At 45.6% G+C, this 23,853-nt stretch overlaps 1 protein-coding gene across 3 annotated transcripts in view; it reads left to right on the top strand.

Moving 5' to 3' along the window:
- esrrb (estrogen-related receptor beta) overlaps window positions 1-23,853 on the top strand; it is a 77,059-nt gene that overhangs the window by 3,903 nt on the left and 49,303 nt on the right. Inside the window, exons 1-3 of one of the 3 annotated variants that reach the window (XM_083792637.1) lie at window positions 500-607; window positions 4,706-4,774; window positions 18,641-19,053. In XM_083792637.1, coding sequence (XP_083648763.1) covers window positions 558-607; window positions 4,706-4,774; window positions 18,641-19,053 — 532 coding nt within the window. In that variant the 5' untranslated portion in view covers window positions 500-557. Of the gene's footprint in view, window positions 1-499; window positions 608-4,705; window positions 4,775-18,640; window positions 19,054-23,853 lie in introns of those variants that run through there. The other 2 variants (XM_083792639.1, XM_083792638.1) reach the window with 2 other exon arrangements.

The following is a 23,853-nucleotide window of genomic DNA, read 5'->3' as shown; positions in this document are numbered from 1 at the left end:
GCCCCTCAGAGCCAGCCAACAGCAGCTGTTCCATATTCATCAAGCCCTTGAGTCTTAAAGAGCCCTATCCTGGCCATGGAAAGAGTCATTCCTCTCGTTCGCTCTCTCACGCTCTCTCCATCTTAGCGCTCATCCACCGTTGCCTGCCTGCCTGCCTGCGCTTCACTCCCCCCCTCTCTCTCTCTCTTTCTCTCCATCTCTCTCTCTCTCTCTCTCTCTCTCTCACTATCTCTCTCTCTCCCCCACCCTCTCTCTCTTTCATACACACATTCACTTACAGACACACATTCTGTCTCTTTCTCTCCTACAACACGCACTCTCTCTCTCGCACGCGCTCTCACGCAGACACACATGCTTGCGCACACACACGCCCCCCCCTCGCACCAGCAGAGTCCGACATACCTGTGCAGGCCGGGGGGGAGTGGAGGTGGAGGAGGGGGCTCTCTCTGCAGCGTTATCTCTGAGGGTGCTGTGCTATCATTTGGGGGGAAGACGCGGGTCTGTTCTTTCCTCTCTATCCTTCTTCCTCTCATTCCTGGAATGCTAAAACTGGACTGATGGACATTTCAGAACTTTGTCTTCCAGACCCTCTCAGCTATCACAGCCAGTAGGTGTACCTCTCTCTTTTCTTCCTTTCTGTTACTGATTTCCTTTTAACTCGTATTTTGTGATGTGGTTTATTCTTTTTTTCCCTTCACTTGTTTTTATTTTCTCTTTTTCAACTTGTCTTGTTTTTAGCCTTTGTCAGTCCTCCCCGTAGCACCTCACACTTGTCTTGTTTTCCTCGTCCCATCAGAGCTGACAAACCTGGCTCAAAACTTTTTTTCCTCCCTTTTAACCACTTTAGTGATGATGTGCTGCGCTTTTGCTTGCTGCCGTCTCCATTTGGACTCTCACGCTCTTAGATATTAATTTGCGGACCTTCTCTTGACCATTCTAAGGGGCTTTTACTCCGAATGCTACAGGACTTAATTGTCTTGACGGTGTAAAGCAACAGGGCAGGTGCAACTGTGTGTGTGTGTGTGTGTGTGTGTGTGTGTGTGTGTGCGTGCGCGTGCGCCTGTGTTCCGTAAAGAGAAGATTTGTCCTGAGAGCCTGTCATGTGTGGCAGAGCCGACACATCTCATTCAGAGCATGGCCGATCAATTAAGCGTGCCCGGCTGGAAAGTGTGTGTTTTTCCTAAAGAATTTGGGAAACCTGTCCTGGCGGGTTAGGAGGCTGTTTGGTGACGGCTTTGTTACGCGGACCGGCCCACCCTGGGAGACTTGAGAGAATAACATTATTTTTTAAAAGAAGATGAGCTTAAAGTAAATTGAATTGGAGTGGATGAATTACACATTGTGAAATCCATACGGAGAGAAAGCCAAATGAAAGGACCCTGTCACCTCAGTGAGCTGGAGGGCTCCATCCACCCCGGCCAGCGGCAAAGCAAGCTGCTGTCTCCCTAGCTCCTCCTGGGTGCTGGTTTACTTACCTCACTGTAACCTGGTAAATCAACCCTCGCCTCACTTTTCATAGGTAGCCAAATGTGGTGTTTTGTTTTAGTAGGAGACACTCAAATTATATAGGCTAAGTTTACCTTTGAGTTGTTTATTTACACACGTCATGGTTAAGACATTAATTGTGTAAGTGATTTCAACAGCAGGCATTATAGTGAGAATAAAATAATTTCAATCGGTGTTGAATTAACGTACATTATGTTAAATGTCGAGTGGAAGAAGCACTTAAACGGGTGATAATTGTCCTTGCATTTAGACAATCCTAAATGATCACAGAAATTCAGAATATTTTTGAGATTGTTGTTAATGTAAATTATACGTTCTTATCACGTCTCGTTGCACAAAAATAGTGTGTTCTGAAAACGTTGTTTGTTGTAACATAGCCATGTATATACAATATGTATTTGTAAATGGTACATGACCAACATGGATTTTTTAGTATTGTATTGTATTGTATTTCAATGCAATGCAAGCACATTAATCCTTGATAGGTTCTAATGGAATGTGAGGGGGCGAGAGCAGAAGTCTGTTGGTGCATATTGTATTGCCTCATCCATTTGTTTTCAGGAACTGTCAAGTTTGGGCATTAACCCTTGCATACTAAGGGGAAAGCCAATCTAGAGAACGCATTAACTCCTTAGCCATATACATGTTATAATCTCCTTTGTTTTGTCGCTAAACTGGATTATAGGAGTTCTGCAGTCGTTCTGATACACCTTCTGACAAAATTATAGAAGCAGCAATTATTTATCTATAGTCACATACGGTATATGAGCTCCTGCGACTTGAATTTCACTTAATTTTTTTTTTTTTAACTGTGCCTGTACATGTAGTAAAATTACTTTTATTTCTGTTATATTTTGATGCTCAACTCATTCCATCCCATATTTATGTTAATGTAATGTTTGTCAAAATGTGTTGTCTTGACAAACTTTCAACCTTTCTACCCGTAAATCCAATTATTTACCCTCAAAATAATGAAGAACATTTCTTGCTGATTTGGTAGTGTGTTATAGGCTACTCACTGCAACTGAGAATTAATACAATTCCGATGTTATTCTCTTGTTTTCCTTTAATGGTGATTTAGTTCACATGGATGGGCTTGATTTGATTTAATTACTATTACTATTTTCTGTTACTTTGTTATATTTTTTGTCTTATTTCAAATCTGGCATAGCAATTTATACAATCACTTTTGAAAACAAGAATATACATAGAGAGAGATTTTCTCTAATAGCAGCACATACTGTATAAGACAGAATATAATATTGTTAAGGATTGAATGAATATCTTTTTTGATATTATACATAATGGCAGAAAACAACAGAGATGAATTAAGGATGTGACACATTGTGCCTTTCCACATATTGTATTCATAAAATTATCGTTAATACATTTCAAAATAAGTTGTGGGGAAATAGCATTTTTCTTTTGCAAGGCTGGCCAGTAACATGTAGGGTAAATTACATTTAAAATCCAGTGACTTAAATGTTTTCTGAAATTATTTATTTACAAAGTAATTTTGTTAAAACAATTTAGAGGAAAAAAAATCTGCACATTCCATAGAAATTGATATCTTTCTGTTGCTACTTTGAGCCTACCTACCTACTTAGCATTTGTGTGATCTAGTCAGCATTGGCATGACTAGTTGATATATTTTGTTCAGCAGTACAGTATAGGTCCTGTGCTAATTGTACAGCGGTATTTGCAGCCCCTCTCTCTCCATGGGCTGGAGTGTAGCTGTGATGCTTGGCTGAGAGGATTAGAGGGACGTACTGTACGTCCTGGCTGTAATTAGCACAGCGATGTTGTGCAGACACTGTAGTGTATAGACACTATAGAGTGACCTGGGGGCACTGCCCACCACAGCCGGATTGAAACACTGGCCGAGTTTTGACCTCAGAATGGAGAGGTGTACGGTATACGGTATCTACGTAGAACATTTTACCAAATACTAATCCCTTGTGTTTTAGCTTTTGCTGTACGTATCATTAACTTGTTTATGAGTATCAAAACTTTTCTTTTTTACTGTTACGTTTGATCGGTTATTTACTTTTGCTTGACTTGTTTCAGTCTGAAGGGATTTATACTTGGTTGTTTGTACGCCAGTGTCGCCTACCGAAAATAATCGATCTACAAGCTTACAGCACATGAAGCGACGAGTCGTGAGCTTCATGTAGATCTGCTATTGTGTGTTCGAGACACTGTGCACAATGAAGTATAAATCAGGCATCAATCTCTCATGTCTTGGGGTGGGAGATGGAGTTTATTGGAGAGTGACTGGCTTATTGTTGATCTTGTATTGCTGCGGCTGTTTGCGCGCCACTTAGAAATCAGCCAATGCTGTGGAATGTCAGTTTGAGTTCATCTGTGCTCGCTAGCAAACACACACAGCCTGAGTGGCAGCGAATAGACGTGACTCCTCTCTTGGTTTTAAATGTTCCATCAACACCATCACTGCTTTCTTTCACTAACTGCCACATTAAAAATATCCAGTTTCCCTTCTTGAAATAAGAGCTTTTTAATGTTCTTTTCTCCCCCTTTTCTTCTCTTTTTTTTTAAAAGAGAGAAGTTATCACACTAGAATGACGAATTAGATTTGATACAGTTTTTATTTTACTTAATTCCCAGCTCGCTGCATTAGATTCAGCAAATGCTCATCTTCAACATTCTGTCTCGTCCCCGTCTCCTCCGGGGGGCTCTTATTAGGTTTCAGAAAACAAGGCGAGGGAATTACATTAGTGTATCTTAAGTTAAAAGCTCCTTGCTCTTTGACCAAGTGTTTCAGTGTTATTGGGTTAATCAGATTTTTGCTGTCTTCATGGAGATGCTATCGCGGACTAGAGGCAGTGGTGGGTAACCGAAGCAGCCGTGCACAGACACTATCCAGATGGGATCAGCTTACGGTAATTTGGTTTCAGAATACATTACCAGAAGAGGCTCCTGGCTGAGACCAGCCACCCTGCTAAGAGCCAGGAGGCTGCTGGCCTCCCTCCGCAGCTGCAGCGTGCACAGCCGCGGCACCGCTGACCGGCAGACCCCGTCCGTTGTTGAACGGCCGGCCCCCCTTCGTCTCCCACACTCCTCCTTCTCTCTCCTCTGCGTTTAGGAGGTGTCGGGTGCCTTTTTTTTTTTTAAAGGGACCTAATGTTTTTAAATTCAATTTGTCACCCAATTCTAAATGCATCTCCCCTTGTACCAACAGGGCCTCGTTGTCCAATTCATTAGGGCGATTACTCAGTCCACTGGCCACACTGGAGCCCTCTCATTTCTGGTAAGCGCTTGAATATGAGTATCATTTCTTTCACTGTAAATATGTCACACAGCTGGGGCTGAGCTGGGGAGGGGAGGGGAGGCGGGGGGGTTTGTGTGGGGGTTTGAATGGATGCTGTCCCTCTCTGGGGCAAATGAGGATGCAGAGTGTATATTGACACTGCCTGGCTGTTCACTATTCTACAGCTCTCTGTCTGTTTGTAGTCATTAGCGGCTTGTGCCAGCGTTTTAAGAGCAGCCACTTCAAAGCCCTCGACCACCCCCCCCCCCCCCCCCATAATGCCGTGGCCCTATAGGATCACTGGCTGTTTACAGGCATCTTTATTCAGATTCGGATAATTACTCGGGGCACGGCGTTACGATTTAAAGTTAACCTGCCAAACGGCATCGACAGCAGAGGCAATATCCATACAAGCAAGTCGACCTTTGATATACCTGTCTTAGCTGCATGGGCTGCCATCAGTGGTGGAAGAAGTACTCAGATATTAAGTAAAGTAAACGTTACGCAATATGTACCACAATGCAGGAATACTATGTTACAAGAATTAAGTAAAGTAGCAATACCACAATGTAACAGGTCTGTATTCAAAATTTGACATTTTTCCCCCATTTCACAGTATTTTATTTATATATAAAACATTGCTACACGCTTAGAACACATCGCGTCACGGCGGGTTGTGAGCTCATAGATCATCTACTTTTGAATAGACGAAGCACAAATGTAAATGTGCAAAGTAACTTGTAACTAAAGCCGTTAAATACTGCAGTGGACAAACGACTTGCCTGTGAAATGTAATGTAGTAGTATACTGTAAAACTGAAATACTCAACTAAAGTAAAAGTACCCAAAATCTTACTAAAGTACTGTACTTGAGTAAATGTACTGAGTTACTTCCCACCACTGCACGCGAGTCGACCTTTCTTCTTTTATGTACGTGTCTTAGCTGCATGGGATGTCTTGTCTTGTGTACTATACTGTATATGTGCACTGTGCATGTTTAACCTGTGTAAAGATACACACCGCAGGTGGACAGTCTGTGATTCACTCATTGTTTTATTTTTATCAGCTACCGTTGGGTTACCAGATTGCTCCACAGTTAGTCCTATTCTTAGTCCTTAGTCGTCAAAAATAACAGTGAAGTTTTCACTGTTATTTTTGACACGCTGACTCATGGGCACCCATGCAGGGTTTGGCCTTTCCCACGGCCAACGCTTTAGCTAGCCGCCCTGCTTCTCTGGCCGCTCCACCGTATCCTGTCACGCTGAAACCACCAGCCGCCGTCACCACACGCGTCGCATCCCTTCTGTTTTTTTTTTCTTTTTTGGCCACAGTAACCTTGGACACCTCCACCACCGCAGTGTGAGAATCAGTTTAAAAATAACCAGGTCCATTAGTCTAGAAGGATAATGCTAGCCTACGTGGGCGCTCGTGCCCTTGTGGCAGCGGAGTGCTATCACTGACATGGTGCGTCAGCACTTCATCCCGCTGTTCCAACACTGAAAGGGTCCCTCTTCATTTTAACGCATGCACACACGTGCGCACAGTGCACACACACACACGCACACACGCACACCAGCATGCACACATAAACACACGGAGGCACCTGAGGAGTTGCAGAGAAATTATCGAGTCAAGAGAACAGCCAGGAACACACTCGATCAAATCCTTTTGAAAAGATGCCAGTCAGTCACTCATTTTAAGTCTTGTTAGTATGAATACAAATAATATTGAGGACCTTGCATGTCTATCTTCTCCTATAATATGTTTGTTTGCATAGTTGCCATACTTTTTTTGTATCCTGCTGCATTTACTCTTTTATGATAATTCTTTAGCTTTTCAGTTCACTCACTTGAGTGCTAAATGCAACGGAGGAAGAAAATGCAAAGTCCGCTTAATTCACACTTGGTGAGAAACGTGATGTACGGCGGGCGGCGGGCGGGCTGCGCGGGCGTTTATCAGCCAATGCTATTGGTATTGAGCGGCCGGCCGTTTGAAGGTTATGTTTGGGAGCAGTAATTGAAATGCAAAATAACATTAGGATCGATGGTTAGCTCTGTTTATTTATGAAATCAATATTGAAACCGTCCGTCACAATAGCAGCTCTGATTCCTCCTGACAGCCTCACCCGGGTCCTACAGTGTACCGACGTATAACACGCTGGCCCGCACGCCTCGCCTCGCCTCGCAGCCATAACGGCTTTTAGACTAAGAGCTGTTGGCCTCATCACACTTTAGAAAGCCTCTCCGAGCAGACGTACCACTGTGTAGGGCCGCTACTTTAACACAGACACAATGCACTCTGGGAAAACTCCACTGGAATGAAGAGGTGTTGTGCGTGTGTGTGTGTGTGCGCGCGCGTGTGCGTGTGTGTGCGCCACCCCCACCAACAGCACTGTGAGCAAGTCTTCCAAAGGGAGTACTATAGACTACTGTACTGTCGCTCGTCCCTGACTTGCCCGAGGGAGTGGGTTGCCACCAATAAGCAGCCATTAACATGGCCGGGTGCAGACTGCAGACTGCCAGGCTTGGGGCTCACGGCGGTGACCACTGTCTATTGATGTATGTGTTTTTCCCCCCATTTGCCCCGTGTCTATATGCACTGAACTGCTGTTGCTTTGAAGGGGGAGCATGAAAGCTATTAATCTTATGAAAGCTATATCTTCGTGTAGTCATAACTGTAAGAAAATTATGACAAACAATGAACCTCAGAAATGAGAGCTCTCCATTTTGCAAAATACAGGAAATACAAAACAATATTTGGCTGCTTGATTAACTTTATAGACGTTTTAATTCTAGTTCTTTCTCTTTTCGCTAAGGATAAAATATTTAGTGTGTTTATTTGTCAGTCAGTATTTTATTATCGTGATCCTATGTTTTTTCAAACTGCGTAATTGGTCAATTTGAGTGCATGCGTGCATATGTGTAGTAGACTTGGGCATGTGTGTACTATATCTGGTATGTGTATGTACTTGCCCGCCTGCCTACATGCCTCCATGACTGTGCGTCTGTGTGTGCGTGTGCGTGTGTGTGTGTCTGTGTGTGTGTGTCTCTGTGCGTGCGTGCGCTTTTGCCTGTTGGTCACTAAACATTTTCACATAAAATACCTTACGAGTGCTCCAGCAGCCCTGGAGGGCTAAGTGAAATCGAATGGCTCAGTTGAGTGGCTAGTTGTTGAACCTGCCACTCGGAGAGTCCCTCCCTGGGCCGCGGTGACACAGGCGCACGCACAGCACCAGTCATAGGATGTATGTTTAGATTGCCCCCCTGAAGGAAGACAGCATTAATTCAGGAAATATCCCAGAAGCTTAATTATTCGTGAATGGCGTGGTGTTGGATGCGGCCGTATAAATCAGTTGGGACTACTCGCCATTTTTTTTATTTTTTATTATGAGCACTATTTATGGGGGATGAGGGGCAGCTGGCGCCCATGAGCCTGTAAAAAGCCAGAGGCTGCATGTGGATAGAGGTCTGCTTTGGCTCTATAGAACGGCAACAGCCTTGTTGTGGTCAGTGTTCAGAGGATGATCATTTAACCACATTAACCCTGGCGTCCCTGTAATGGACAACTTGTCTATATATTACACATATACATATACATATACATATACATATGTGTTAAGACTGAATTAAAAATAATATAATTCCTTATGTTCAGTAATAGCACAAATACAAGCCTCACATCACAACACGGTGCAATGTGACCCATTGTGAGCTTGTATAGTATACGAGGCTTACGTCAATCTGATATAATGTAACCAAGCTATATTTCAAACACGATGAGAATGTTATGTTATTGTGTGTGTGTGTGTGTGTGTGTGTGTGTGTGTGTGTGTGTGTGTGCGTGCGAGCGAGAAAGACTGTACAAACATTTACACATTTTGATTGTGCTCTAAAAACCTGAAAATTCTTGTCTGTTAATTTTGCCTACTGTACTGTGTGTGTGTGTGTGTGTGTGTGTGTGTGTGTGTGTGACTGTTTGTGTGCGCGCGCGTACCCACGTACACACACACGTACGCATGTTTATATACAGTATATTTGGCCGTTCCTCTGATGAAGAGGGTAATTTATAGTTGAGGCAGGATGGCCTCTTTGTTTTAAGCAGGTAGAGTTCCCCCTAAACAGGGACAGCCTATCAGAGGAAGATTAATGAAGTAATTTCATGCATGGCTCCTTGTCTCTGCATCCTCCTGTATACGCACAGTCACTGTGTCTAAACCCCTGATTTACATTGGACTGTGTTAAATAGCCTTAACCCTTTATAATAATATTTCTCTCTGTACAGTGTACACACACACACACACACACACACACACACACACACACACACACACACACACACAAATGCATGAAATGCAATCGGGAATACCTTATACGTGCTTTGTTTACTAGTTTTTGACCATTCCCTTATTAAACTGACCGGTCTATTCTCTGCTGATAGAACCATGTATTTCTGGGTCTCTCTATATTGCAACCAGTAATACAGTATACTCGTAGTTCAGTTTTCATCAATTTGTTTATCAGTCATGCACACAGTATCGTCATTATGAGGCAGAAACCTTGTTTGTATCTGCATATTTCGTCTTTTTAGTTTTTGTCAGGTGAAACCTGACTAGTGTTTACTCATGAAATGTAGACGACATCGTCATCAGCTAGTCATACTCACGTGCTGACGTGATTGGCTGCTTCTAGCCAATGGGACGACAAGCAACGGCAATGCTGCCTCTAGCCAATGGGAAATGCAGGGGCAACGTGCAATGTTCGCACGTCACTCGATAGAACTTCAAACCAAACGCGGCTGAAACAGCACAGAGCAGTCAATGCAAAGCCTCAACAAAACACAGTCATTGAACCACGCACAGAACATCGGAAACGAACGCAAGCAACGGCCGTGATGCGTGATGTTGTGACACGGACACACAAACATACACGTTACTACAATAATAATCATACTAATATGGGGGGGGGGGGGGGGACGACACAACGGAGACAGCGCACGCAGACAGCGGCTGCGAGGTGCGAGGTTGTGACACACAAACATACATGTTACTAAAACAATAATCATACTAATATGGGACACAACAGAGACAGCGCTTCTTTCACCTGACAAATATCACTATGTGATAATTTATTGTTTTTTCATAAATTAATGCTATTGTTCATCCTTTAACCACTTAAAGCCATATTGTAATATGCACAAAAGTAGCGAAAATATGAGGCCATTTGATAATTGTTTTAGTTGAAAGACCTTTTACAATTTTCAATGTCATGCCCAGACTAGGGATGACAAGTTGAAAGGGGTCATGTGTGTTTGTGTTTTTATACATAGTTAACCCATTAAAACCGGGAACGCATCTGGATCATTTTAGCATTGGCTATTCGAAAATAAACAATAGAAAAATTGTGTGAGAATTACTGATTCAGACAGCATTTGTAGAATGCCTCAGGTCTTCATGTTTTTTTTTTTTTCGTTTCTTTTTTACATACGACGATAGCGACGGTATGCCATCATGTAATCTGGCCTTGTTTTTTATGTAGTGCTATGTAAAGACAGGGCACTTATTGTGTGCTTTAGGAAGTAAAGACTTTACACCAGACCAGTTTTTCGCTGTATTGTAGCCTTCAAATAAAATTTAATCTCAAAATGAACAGCTCATATAATTTGTTTATGAGGTGGTACAGTTCAGTAGGTATATATTTAACTACTACTACTCCATGAATTTGTGTAAAGTATCGCTTGATGGCGTCACTTATAATAATATTTTATTTCACGTTAATTCAACGGATACTGTGTATCTATTGTGAATTATTGTTAAATTGATATTACGACTACATTATGTCACGTAATTGAAGTAAATGAAATTACTTTTTTTTCCCTTTGCTGAAAAAGTTAAACAGAATTAGATCAATTCACACTGAGCTTCCAGACCAGAATAAACACTGAGCTTCTTTTTTACACTATCGTCTCTGTCGGGTGGAAACCTCAATATGTCCAAAGCTGTTACTTTTCAGGATTAAAATTCAAAAGCATAAAAAGTAGCAGATCTGCAAGCTCAAAACGCTACTTTTGATGCATTAGTGTGACGCTGCAGTATGATCAAGCAGGGCAGTAATTTATGAAAAAAGAAAAACACAAAAAGTTACAATAATGGAGATAGGAGGTTTCTGCCCGACAGCAACGATATACAGGTAGTCAGTGTACACACCTTGAGCTTGTAGATCTGTCCATTTTAGAATGCTGATGAACAGTTTTGGACATATGAGGTTTCCACCCGACAGAGACTATATATAGTATAGGCTACAATATGCACACTGTACTGTACTGTACCTGTACAGTATGATGAGCTGGGCAATTCTGCAGGGAGCTCCCCTGCTGGGTATTGTATACACAGGAGACCACGGTTAACACTTCACTTGCCACAGTGGCCAAACAGTTCTTTAAAACCGTGCTTCTCCAAAATGTTCATGTTGAAATTGATATAGTATGTGGCCGTGCACCCCCATTTGAAACAATTTTTCCATGCCCCCCACACACACATACGTATAAGATTTGTCAATTTTGTTTACTTCTCGAAAACAGTCAAAAAAAATCACTGCCATGTGAAGTGAGTGGAAAATAGTCAAAAGGCCAAAGCCATGTGAAGTGAGCAGTGCCTTTTGTCACGATGATGATGTACAGTATGATGATGATGATGTACAGTATGATGATGATGACCCTCATGATCTCACACGCCGGTAACCACAGTAACCGTGCTGCTACCCACTAATAGACAAGTCACATGTCGGAGCGTTTAGCACCGCTCAAAAACAAAGTATAGTGCTTCAACTGTTCCTCATTTTGCTACAGGGGACCCCCCTGGAACCCCCTCAAGGACACCTGGGAGGGAGGGTCCCTGAACCACACTTTGAGAAGCAGCAGCGCTCTCAAAAAGCGCTAGCATCACCGGACAAGGATAACCCTGTCCTGTCAGCCGTTGTTTTCCCTCACCGCCCCCCCCACACACCCCAACCCAACGACCCTCCCTCCCCGCTGCCCCCCTCGTTTACGAACAGGATCTGCCCCGGCGCGGCTCAGACAGTTTACGTCAGACAAACAGCAAAGCGCCTGCTGTATCACGAGAGGCCTATAGCCGCTGTCTTTCCTGCCAGCAGCGACGAAGCATCTCTCCTGGAAACAGGAAGGAAGAGGAGGGAGGGAGGGAGGAGGGTGGGAGGATCGATAGATGTGATCTGCGTCTCTTGGCCCAGCACTATCTTGTGGTGCCGCTGGAGCGCGGCGCGGGGGGCTCATGTTGTCGTAGTGGAGTGAGCTCATGGCTTTATAAAGACTACAGTGACATCGCTGGTGGAGCAGCGGCTAAATATAATCCCTCTGCTGGAGACTGAAAAACTTAATTGCCCGGGCCGCTGAGCAGCATGGACCATACCCCCTCCCCCTCCCTCTACAGTTGTAACCCGGCACCAGCTCCTGGCCTACGGACTATTGATCTCAGGCCCTCACTCTCCATATAAACGGCTGATTTATACTTAGCTGCGTGCCCGGTGTCTAGTACCGGAAACAGCGGATCTACAAGCACGCGGCGGGTCTTTGCCGCGATGCGCTATGAGCTTGTAGATCGGCTATTTTCGGGGTGCGAGACACCCGGTGCGGAACAGAGTGTAGCTCTCTCGGGCATTAGCACGATAAACAACTCTCACTACAGTAGCCTACGTCTCTCTCCCTCTATCACACACATTAAATGCGCACACACACGCACGCACGCACGCGCGCACGCACACGCACACGCACACGCACGCACGCACGCACGCACGCACACACACACACACACACACACACACACACACACACACACACACACACACACACACACACACACACACACACACACACACACACACACACACACACACACACACACACACACACACACACAATTCTCTTCTCTGCATCTCTCTCTCTCTCTGGTCTCTCGTCGTCTTTTCTTCTGTTTGTCTGTCTCCTCTCTTCCTTGGCTTTTGTTTGCTTCCGTAGATCTGCACATCATAAATCTCTGTCAGCCTCTCCTGAGCGTCTGGCACGTCTGTTAATAAAGACCCCTCCCCACGCGCCCCCTCCCTCCCCCTCCCCTCTTCTCCCCTTCGGTTCCCCCCCCCCCCATCCTCTCAGACGGAGTACGACTAATGAATGAGAAAACTCTCCAAAATTAGGGGCTTCTCCCAGACATAGATTACAACGGGTCCCAGTGGAGAGCCGGGCCAGCCTCCAACCAAACTACAGCCAGCCACTCACGTCGTCTCGTATTGTACCTACTTCCAGCGGTCATATTCCGCCTTGAACACAAACGCAACGACTCATGCACATCCGCACATCGCACTAATGCGCACGCACACACACACACACACACACACACACACACACACACACACACACACACACACACACACACACACACACACACACACAGCATATACATATTGCCCCAAGGGTCGTTTGCCCCCGTATTCCCTAGGTAGTCATTAACCTGGAACCAGTTATACAGAGAGGCGTCCTCCATATTTCAGCTCACTGTGTTTTGGAGTCTCCATTTACTCTCTCCACAAGAGCCCCCCCCCCCCCCCCCCCCCACTACACCCACCCCCACCATACCATTTTCATTTACATGTTCCCATGTGAGAACACGCGCGCACACACACACACGCACACACACGCACACGCACACACGTGCGCTTGGTGGTATACCGAATGTATTTCTGTGGTTGAGGGGTTGCTGGCATGTAGTTTTTCCTCCTCTTTCTCTCTCCCCCAAATGAGTGTGTGACTGCATGTGTGTCGGATCGGTATAAGAGGTGTCAGTAGCCCCTGGAGAAGGGGTCAGCGTGGCAGCTGCCAGTGGGCTCCGGCTGTGGCGGTGGAGGCTGAGTTGGGCTCAGGAAAGGTCTGTCAGGAGCTAATTGAGTTCGTCCTACCCTAGCGCTGACTCTGGGGCCAGTGGCTTATCAGGCCACATCGCCTGGGGCCCTCCAGACAGATCTGCCCCTAGTGGGGCATCTGATATCACCGTCACCCTGCTGTGGATGTAAGCCCTCCCCCCCTCTACCCCCATCCACCCACCGTTTCCCCCCCTCCACTCACCCAGTCTGATCATGTAGCACGGGGCTGACACTTTTGGGATGAGGTTTAGCGAATGTTATAGAACTGCGTGTTTTAGGCATCGGGCGGCGTCGCGAGTGAAAAGGACACCGGGAATTTGCTCTTGCTTTTGGGGGCGAGCTTCTACCCATGCAGTAGGTTTGAGTGGTGGTTCTGTCTGGGGGAGAGCTTCTACCCATGCAGTAGGTCTGCGTGGTGGTGCTGTCTGGGGGAGAGCTTCTACCCATGCAGTAGGTCTGCGTGGTGGTGCTGTCTGGGGGAGAGCTTCTACCCATGCAGTAGGTCTGCGTGGTGGTGCTGTCTGGGGGAGAGCTTCTACCCATGCAGTAGGTTTGAGTGGTGGTTCTGTCTGGGGGAGAGCTTCTACCCATGCAGTAGGTCTGCGTGGTGGTGCTGTCTGGGGGAGAGCTTCTACCCATGCAGTAGGTTTGAGTGGTGGTGCTGTCTGCGGGGGAGAGCCAAGGAAACGGGGGCCGCGGTACGGCGATACGGAGGATTGTTATACCATTCAGAACAGTGGGAGACATTAGTATCCCACTGAAGTGAGCAGAAGCTCTCGGCAGAAACGCCCTACAAATTGGCTCAATTAGATCCTCTGGTTTCCGCGTCCGAGGGACACGCAGCGGCGGGCAGTGTTTCCGAATTCCGCTTGCAGGAGGAGGAGGAGGAGGAGGAGGAGGAGAGGGAAGTGCTGAGACGTGCGTTACGAGCGCTCCTCGGTTCCCCCCTGCTCGGAAATAGAGAAGCAGAGAATGTGAACCGGCCTCCCAGATCATTGGGCCAGCTAATCCTGGTCACGGCGGCAGCGGTAGAATGATATTAGGGATCTGGGAACGCCGTTAGCAGGGCCAGGCGGAATCAGATTAAAACCAAAATGCGCAGTGTGCTTTTGCGGGCCCATAACCCACCACTCAGCATGAATTTTGATCGGTACAAAGGGAACAGAAGGAGGAGGAACACGGAGAGAGAAAGGGAAGAGGGGGAGATACTGTATCTTTGACGAGCACTGCTCCTTTGGGCAGCCAGGCAGCAGAATTTGAAAAGCTCTTACCTCGAGGAAGGGAGAACTATAGATTTTATAGCATCAAGTCTCTGTCAGTTCAGCAGACCTTTTTCCTTCTCTTGTTCGGTCTGTCTGTGTAGCACACGCGCTAATTAGCACCTGCTCCACATATTGAATTATTTATCGGTACTACTGCCGCTGTCAAACTATTTAATGTTCATAATTCATTTTCCCCACACAATTGTATTTATAGATTCAATTTGGACCCGTCCCATTTGAGAATACGAATATTTATAGAAATATTTCTAGACTATTTGATTAATACGCCGGGTTCAAGTGGTTAGTATTCCTTCAGTATCATTAATCAATATATGCAAGCTTGTTAAAAACATAAGCAGAGCAGTAGTATAACGTGTCATAGCAGAATGAGTTAAGGGGATTCTAGCCCGCACATTTATTATAAATGACCAGAGAGAGCTGGAGGGGAAACAGTTAAGACACTTATGCAATTATGCTAAGTGTCACCCTTGAGACGACCTTTGAACTGGGGTTAAGCTTACTCTGAATTTGTGAAATAAAAGCTAAATGGAGCCATCTCGCGCCCCTGCGTTTTAATATATAGCCTTTAATAAGCCGAGTGCAGGTGCCCTATCGTACAGGTGCACATATCCATCTGAAACAGAGAACATAAAGCAGATGAACGCAGAGCCGTGCATTAATTTATGTGGATGCAATCTGCATTCATTATCAAGAGGGGAAAGTTCTATTTCTGAGAGGCATGACGTGACACCACGTTTGGCTTCACAAGGACATTTAGCACAAGGGAGGAGGAGAGCGCAATTGGACAATTCTTTATCTAAAAACAATTCACACAAAAACGGCTCGTTTTATTTTTTTTACAAACGGCAAATATTTCTTTCAGCGTGCTTGTTTAAACGTCTTCATAGTAACTGGGAGAAATACAGAAAATTGAGTGCCATGGTCTCCAGCAAAATGGTACTTGTATAAGTTTTTATATATAGGTTTTATATTGTGTAGGCTTTATATCGAAACGAGAATTCCAGAAGTGCTCAGCCAAAGGGCTTATTCCACAAGGTCACCGGTTTTAACAGGGGGCATTTTTTATTATTTATTTTAGCAGTTAACCTTTTTGTGAATTTCCAGAGGTGTTGGGCACCTGGAGCTCCAATGAATATACATGACGGTGGGGAGGGGGAAACCCGGGAATGAGATTTAATTTGACACGCTGACCCCCATCTCCGCGGCCCCAGGAAGCCCGGGTGAAGAAATAAGGCTGACCCGCTGACCCCTGGGCCTGAACCCCACCGTCACCCACCCTTACAATTAAATCAGTTCGGAGGGAGGGACCGGCGGTCCGGCCTGGGCCGATAGGGGATACGGAGGAGGCCTCTCGCTCTCTCTCGTCTCCTCTCTGGCACTCTAAGACAGACATCTGTCCACTGGCCAAGACGGAGAAGCTGCTAGGGAACACGTCCCTGCATGTCTCCCCGTGCTGACGGTAAACTGACATGTCAAGTATGTAAACATTACCATTAGTTGGCAATATGCTAATGGCACTAATATGCTAAGGCAGAACTTGGCCTGTCTAGCTGCCACTCACATAGGAGCCCCTGTGTCTGAATTTGCATAAGCCATGCAAGGCTCAATTTTGTTAATGTAGGCGGTGCCGGTGACCTTTCACCCCCAGAGCGGTACCTAAATCAGCAGCGTGTGTATGTGTGTGTGCGTACGTGTGTGTGTGACCTCGCCTTGACCCTGACAAGTCACTGTGTCTACACAGCGTCCCCAATACATTGAGTTATCCATCTCTTCCATCACTCCACCTCTTCAATTCACTCTGTTTGCTGAGCAGAAATGGGGCAGCGGGTTGGGAGGCAGAAAGGAGCTCTTCTCCGATGCATTTTCAAGTTAGAGGTGATGGAGCGCGGCAGAAATACATTTGTATTTGCAAAGAGGTAGGGGCTGGGGAGGGGGGGGGGGGTGCCGGGGGTTGAAGGAGTGCATTTTCTGTCCCCAAAAGCTGCACCACTTTACTCTGCACACGGCACAACATCAGATTATATGTGCTCCGAAATACAGTTATTAGGCAGACGGTGAAAAAGTCAATATCCCGCCGTCATGTTTCCTTGTGCCTGACTGCTGACTCAAGGAGACAAGCCAAGGTCCACTATCCATTCTTATATGGAGATGCTTCTGTATTGAAATGATTTGCGAGTGTGTGTGTACACTGTACAGTATGCTCTCTCTCTCTCTCTAGCTCTCTCTCTCTCTCTCTCTCTCTCTCTCTCTCTCTCTCTCTCTCTAGCTCTCTCTCTCTCCTATCAACGTCTGTCTGTCTCTCTACCTAACCTATAGACGTATCCACAGAGCCTTGGCCTGTAGGTCAATGCTGCTGAGGTGTCAAGCTTAATGTGACACCTCAGCTATGGCTGCAACCAGGGCACCCCTCCGTAGATTTGTCTATAGATATCTATCTACGTACCTACCTAACTACCTACCTACCTATACCTACCTACCTACCTACAGGTATCTCAATTTCTCTCTCTCTCTCTCTCTCTCTCTTTCTCTCTCTCTCTCTATATATATATATCGTGTGTGTGTGTGTGTGTGTGTGTGTGTGTGTGTGTGTGTGTGTGTGAGCGCGAGTGCGTTTGCACGCGTCTGTCTGTGTGTGTGAGTGCACGTAGACTTGCACGCACGTGTGTGTGTGTGTGTGTGTGTGTGTGTGTGTGTGTGAGCGCGAGTGCGTTTGCACGCGTCTGTCTGTGTGTGTGAGTGCACGTAGACTTGCATGCATGCGTGCGTGTGTGCGTGTGTGCGTGCGTGCTGCGTGGTGTGGCTAATGAGGTGCTAAGGATCCTTCTGGTTGGTTCAGTGGTTCAGAGAGAGGGTTAGGACACATGCAGGTCTAGGAGACATCCGGTACGGTGTGAGGGGAGGAGGAGAGGAGACAAGTGAAGGAAACACATGACAGTATGAGGATGTCATCTTTCCGATTTTTTTAAGGACCTTAACTGTGAGAAAGGACTACTGTGGTACAGGTTATGAGGTTTTAGTTGTTTTTACACACTGATAGAAATAACTGAACAGAACCATGCATTTTCCAAAAAGAAAAGAAAATGCCTTCTTTTAGTTATAAACGAAATATGATAAAAAAAAGATTCCTTGATAAAAAATATGTCAAGGAATTGACAGATATTGAAAACATGACCTGCATTCCAATGTAGTTTTGTTTAGCCAAAACAAGCTCGTTTCAAGAATTTTAAAAACTAAAATTAGAGATGCATGATATAAAATGTTGGCCATAAAAATGCCATATCGGTATCTCAAAATAATCCTGAATATTTTCACAGATGTCGATGATGCAATAATAACGTGACTGTCAATGGCTTTGTACTCGCAGAGTAGCCAGTCTGCCTCTTGAAGATCGTCATAACTTCAACACGATGCTGTACTTGTACTGTACATTGACAATAAATTGAATCTCATCACCATGCATCTCTAGCTAAAATTGTGAAAATAGCCAATTTCCAAGCTCACAGCGTGTTGCATCACGATGTGCAGTGAGCTTTATACATCGGCAATTTTCACTTCAGCCAGAATCAGCCTCAGGTTTTAAATTGGTTGCTAATGCTAATCATCCCCTCTCTCTCTTTCACCCCCCCCCCCCACCCCCTCCTCCCTGTACACCACCAGGCTGCTGAATAGAATGGCCGCTGATGACCGGCACCTGCCCTCCAGCTGCGGGTCGTACATCAAGACGGAGCCGTCCAGCCCCTCCTCGGTCATCGACACGGTCAGCCACCACAGCCCCAGCGGCAACTCGGACGCCAGCGGCGGCTATGTGAGCGCCATGAACAGCCACTCCAACGGCCTGGACTCGCCGCCCATGTTCACGCCCGGCGGCGGACTCGGCGTGGCCGCGTGCCGCAAGCGCTACGACGACTGCTCGGGCAGCATCATGGAGGATTCGCCCATTAAGTGCGAATACATGTTGAACTCCATCCCCAAGAGGCTGTGCCTGGTCTGTGGAGATATAGCCTCGGGGTATCACTATGGCGTGGCTTCGTGTGAGGCCTGCAAAGCCTTTTTTAAGAGGACAATACAAGGTATTTTCCCCCCTCCACTCTCACCCCCCCCCCCCCCCCCCCCCCTTACCTCCCGCAAACACCCGTCAACACACTCGGTACGCGGGAATCCATCCACCCCACAGCCACCAAACCACCCCCCCCCCCCCCCTTACCGTTACCACACCGCCAGACACAAAAACACTCGAGGCGAAGCGTCTCTCGTGCAAACACACTCCGTCACCCTCCTTGGTGCGAGTGATTCACGATGCTATAAGAGCCACTTCGTACTGTACCAGGCTTTTGTTTGTACCTCCCGAGACAAAGAATGTTATAAAGGAGACCCATTTTGGTCTTGTCCCCCTAACACAAATTCCCTCTCCAAAATACTAGAGAACCAGACACACACACAGAACACATGTAGTAAAACCCAGAGTGTTCATTTCACTCGGAGAGTGCAAAAACTGAATAAAAATGGACCCGTAAGTGTTCCGTTTTTCACATTAAATTAACACAGAGGACTTTACTGTGCAGACAATCAGACAACACGCGGTGCACAGCGCACCTTACGCAAAATAAATCACACGCAATGAATCATGGTAAAGTAGGAAATATTTTCCATAGCTTCTGTACTACTGTATACAGTACAATAGGCATATTTCGACACGTTCGCTGATGAAAATATGATATCATCAGCCAGGGTCAGACTGGGGAGGGGGGGGGGGTGTAGATACAAGGGCCGTGACATCATCATCAGGAGTCAGATTTGGTAGAGTGTGTGAGGGCTGTTTGCCCACATGCCTTAGGGGGCTCTGAATGTGTGCTTTATTATTCCTGTCTTGTACTGCGTGTGCGTGACATGAGAGTGTGTGTGTGTGTGTGTGTGTGTGTGTGTGTGTGTGTGTGTGTGTGTGTGTGTGTGCGTGTGCGTGACATGAGTGTGTGTGTGTGTGTGTGTGTGTGTGTGTGTGGGTGTGTGTGCGTGCGTGCATGCGTGCGTACGTGTGTGTGTTTGTATTTTGCTACTCTTGAGGACCAAATTAATTTGATAAACCTGGTCCTCACAAGAGAGATGGTTATTTTTATGATTCAAATCTTTTAGAGTTACCAATACCATAGGCTTACAATTAAGAAAATATTGGGGCTAGTGTTGTGTGTTTGTGTGTGTGTATGTGTCTGTGTGTGTGCGTGCGTGTGTGCGTGCGAGGGTGTACATACAGTGTGTGTGTGTGTGTGTGTGTGTGTGTGCGCGCGTGCGTGCGTGCACATACAGTATATGTGTGTGTGTGTGTGCCTGGGGAGCGGGGTGTGCTTCCGTATCTGCATGGCGTGATGCATCACGGCTCCCCATTAGAGAGGCAATGAAAGGCCCCCCCACTGCGACGCACCGTGCTCCGTCCCACATTAATCAGGGAGACAGAGATATTATTGAGCCAGGGGAGAAAAAAACCTCACTGCACACGCACAGTCGCACATGTCGCACACACGCCATGCAGAGCTGCCCTGCCCGGGGTCTGAGCCTCGTCTACTTAGCACCGCAAGACAACGCAGTGCATGGACCTGGAAGAGAGCTGTCAGGATGCCTACATGAATGTAGACAATTTAAAATAAAGATAATAATAATAAATAAATAAAAATGCATAGGCCTATACGTTTTGCATTCTTTTGAATCCATTAAGATTTTCTTTTTCAAATAGTCAAAAATAGCACATGTACATGCACGCTCGCATCGCGGCAGAAAGTGGACACGCTATGAGCTTGTATATCTGCTATTTTTGAATAGCCAACGCAATAATCTAAAATGACACCGATGCTTTCCCGGTTTTAATGGCAACATTATCCCAATGTGTGTCAGTCAGCTCTTGCAAAATGTAACAATGTCAAGCACTACATTTTGGTAAAAGCACACTCCTGCGCAGCAACGATCCTCATTGTTCATTTGTAACTTAAGAGATTTGTAGGCCTATGTCTAATTGCAACTAGAGACTCATGGGAGTGTAGGATGCAGCCAAATGGACCTGTCCGGGTCCATTTGGCTGCATCTGTACACTCCCAGAGTCAAATGAACACAGAGGATTTCAGTGTGTGCATAACCCTGAAATGGTGCATTATGTGCAGTGCAGGGCTGCCGCCATTCGAGGTGTTGATTTTGGACCTTGCAGCCCTATCAGGTTTAGACAGTCTATGTACTGTTTGCAGGCAAACAAAAGCATTAAGCCAAATCCTCCTGTTTACCCGTGCTGCCATCAGCAATCGTGTCTATTGACAAAAGATGAATAATTTCTCTCAAGTAACATAACTGGGGCTTTTGTCCTCTCGTTTAAAAACACACTGACGGCAACACAATGGAACAGAAAGGAGGGAGAGAGAGAGGGGGGGGGGGGGGGGTGTGGGGGGGGGGTTGGCGGGGGGAGACGTCTTAAGTGGAGCAATGGCCCAAACAATTAATAGGGAGGTACATGAAAGAAAACAGAAAAGAGAGAAAAAAAAAAAACTGAAAGTGCTTTTCCCTTTTTCTTTCCACCCCTCACTTTGCATTGTCGATTTGAAATCCCTCTCTTTCTCCTCTTGGAGGCCTGCCTGTAATGGAGCTAATCTGCCGTCGTTTGTCCGAGCCACAGGAGTTTTGTCAATAACAATCAGCGTTTGGAAAGTGTAATTAAGGCCGAGGCTTTTCATTAGGAGGAAGGGAGGGGGCCGGTCTCCGGGGACGGGCACGCCAATTAGAAACTCAGGCACGCGTCGCCGGGTAATTTCAGGGAAAGGAGGAGAAAAAAAAAAAAAAAAACAGGACTTCTTTTAGATTGGAGAGGGACCCGGCTGCTCTTTCAGAGGAGTGGAGGAGAGAGGCTTAATGGCATAATAATCAGACAGAGGAGACAGGAGGACATGGGGCTGGGACTTCTTTTTGGGGGGGGTAGGAGGAGGGGAGGTGAAAGCCTTCCGAAATGATAAAAGAAACACACGCGGCCTGACTGCAGGAGGAGACCGGCGGCAGTAAATAGCAGCCAGGCTCGTGGCGGTGGAGCCCTTGAACGAATGAGAGGGTGCCGTTGATGAGAACTGATTAATTAGAGGAATAACGAGGCAGTCAAGGGTGGAGTGTGAGACGGCCTCCTCCTAATGAGAACAAAACAAAGGAGCTGTCTTTTTACAGCCCTTTATCACATTGTTTTGAGATATATAGGGCAAGCAGCATGTTGCGTTAACGGTGACTATGGACTGTATGCACTGTAAAAGTCAAACCAACGTGAAGTGAGCGGTGGCATTAGAGTCAAGCACAGTTGTTGAGTTCTTAATAGAATGTTAAACCTCTGGGTTCAACGCAAATAAATACATAAATAAATAGAATCCGTACACAGACATACATTGCCTCCATTGTCAAATCAACTAATGATTCCCGAGCAGGCTCACCGCTCCAAGAGATGGGTCAAATGCGGAGAACAAATTTCACTATGCGGTAACGTGTGTGACTAATCGTACGGCTTTGACTTTGATTGACATACGGACAGACACACATACGTAGCTGGCTGCGCATAAGGAGACGTGCTACAGCTCCAATTGTTAATTTAACACTGAGGGTGCACAAACGGACCCTTTGAAGATTCTGCAGTGTGCGCCCTCACTATGCTTATTGATGGATGTATAGCCCTCTTATTTACACTGGGACAACTTCTAGGAAGTAAATTCAATATTTTTGCTCAACATTTTCTTGTTTAACATTTTTCCATCGTCGCTGTTGGCCGGAAACGTAAAACCGTTGCTTTTCAGGAAATGGAAAAAACAACCTGCGTTCCAACGGAGGAAATGTAGTTAATATTTGGGTACAAACTCTTGTCGGTACTTTTAATTGGTTCAATGTTCATAAAAATCCACTCTCAACCTGGCATCTCTATTCCATTTTTTACAATAAAGTATCATTATAGGTGAAAACGGTCCAAAAACTTGTATGGCTTTCGTGTCATTATGATTAACTATAAAATAGAGCATAAATTTACAGTATGAAAAAAGATGGAGATACAAGGTTTCTTACGATTACGCTATACTCCCAATTATATTTCATCGCATATGTACAGTAGTATTGGTCAATTGCCAAAACAACTGTAATAGTAATAACATTTTACTGGTAAATGCTGGTACTGTAGCACCACCAATTATTGCACATGGCATTTAAACACAGACCTAAGTGCTATGACTCATACATTGTGTGGCACACGTAATCCCCTGTCTGTACATTGCATTGTCTGACAAACCAGAATCTCCTTAACTAATTAAGCTAAACAAATGTTCAAAATTGTATTTTAGAGCTTGTAGATGAGCTATTTTTGAAAAACGTTACATACTGTATACTGACATGGCGAAAATAGGAAGGCCAGGGTTAAAGTGGTTCAGAATATATTTTAAACTCGATTTTCTGTACAGTACTATATTTAACAGTACTATATCAGTTTTTTTCTGTATGACCGAGGTATATCTTCATTACTTCCTTTGGTTTGTCGAGGGGACCTGATGCCCCTACCTTTTCAACAAAAAGCGGATGGCAAATCCATCTTATGTCACCTATTCATCCAGCGAAAGGCCCCTTGAACCCCTACATAGAGATAGTTACATTAGTCAAGACCTGGCCCAAATTAACGTCAACCTAGATCGCCATCCATCGCACAAATACTTCTGTTCTCATAGCCCCCTAATCGTGCCCACATCCCTGGACCACACGTTCCCCACCAATCAAAAACATAAATCTCTTATTGAACCATATTCTCTTCCCATTTTGAACCCAAGTGTAAAATTGCTTGAAAACCAACTGAACTCGGTGGCCCTCTTTTTTTATATGAAGTAATA

This window comes from Protomyctophum parallelum (genome assembly GCF_964188405.1).
Source record: "Protomyctophum parallelum genome assembly, chromosome: 20".
Taxonomy (NCBI): Eukaryota; Metazoa; Chordata; class Actinopteri; order Myctophiformes; family Myctophidae; genus Protomyctophum; species Protomyctophum parallelum.
Note: the sequence above shows the minus strand (reverse complement) of the source record. Positions and strands in the feature narration are given on the sequence as shown.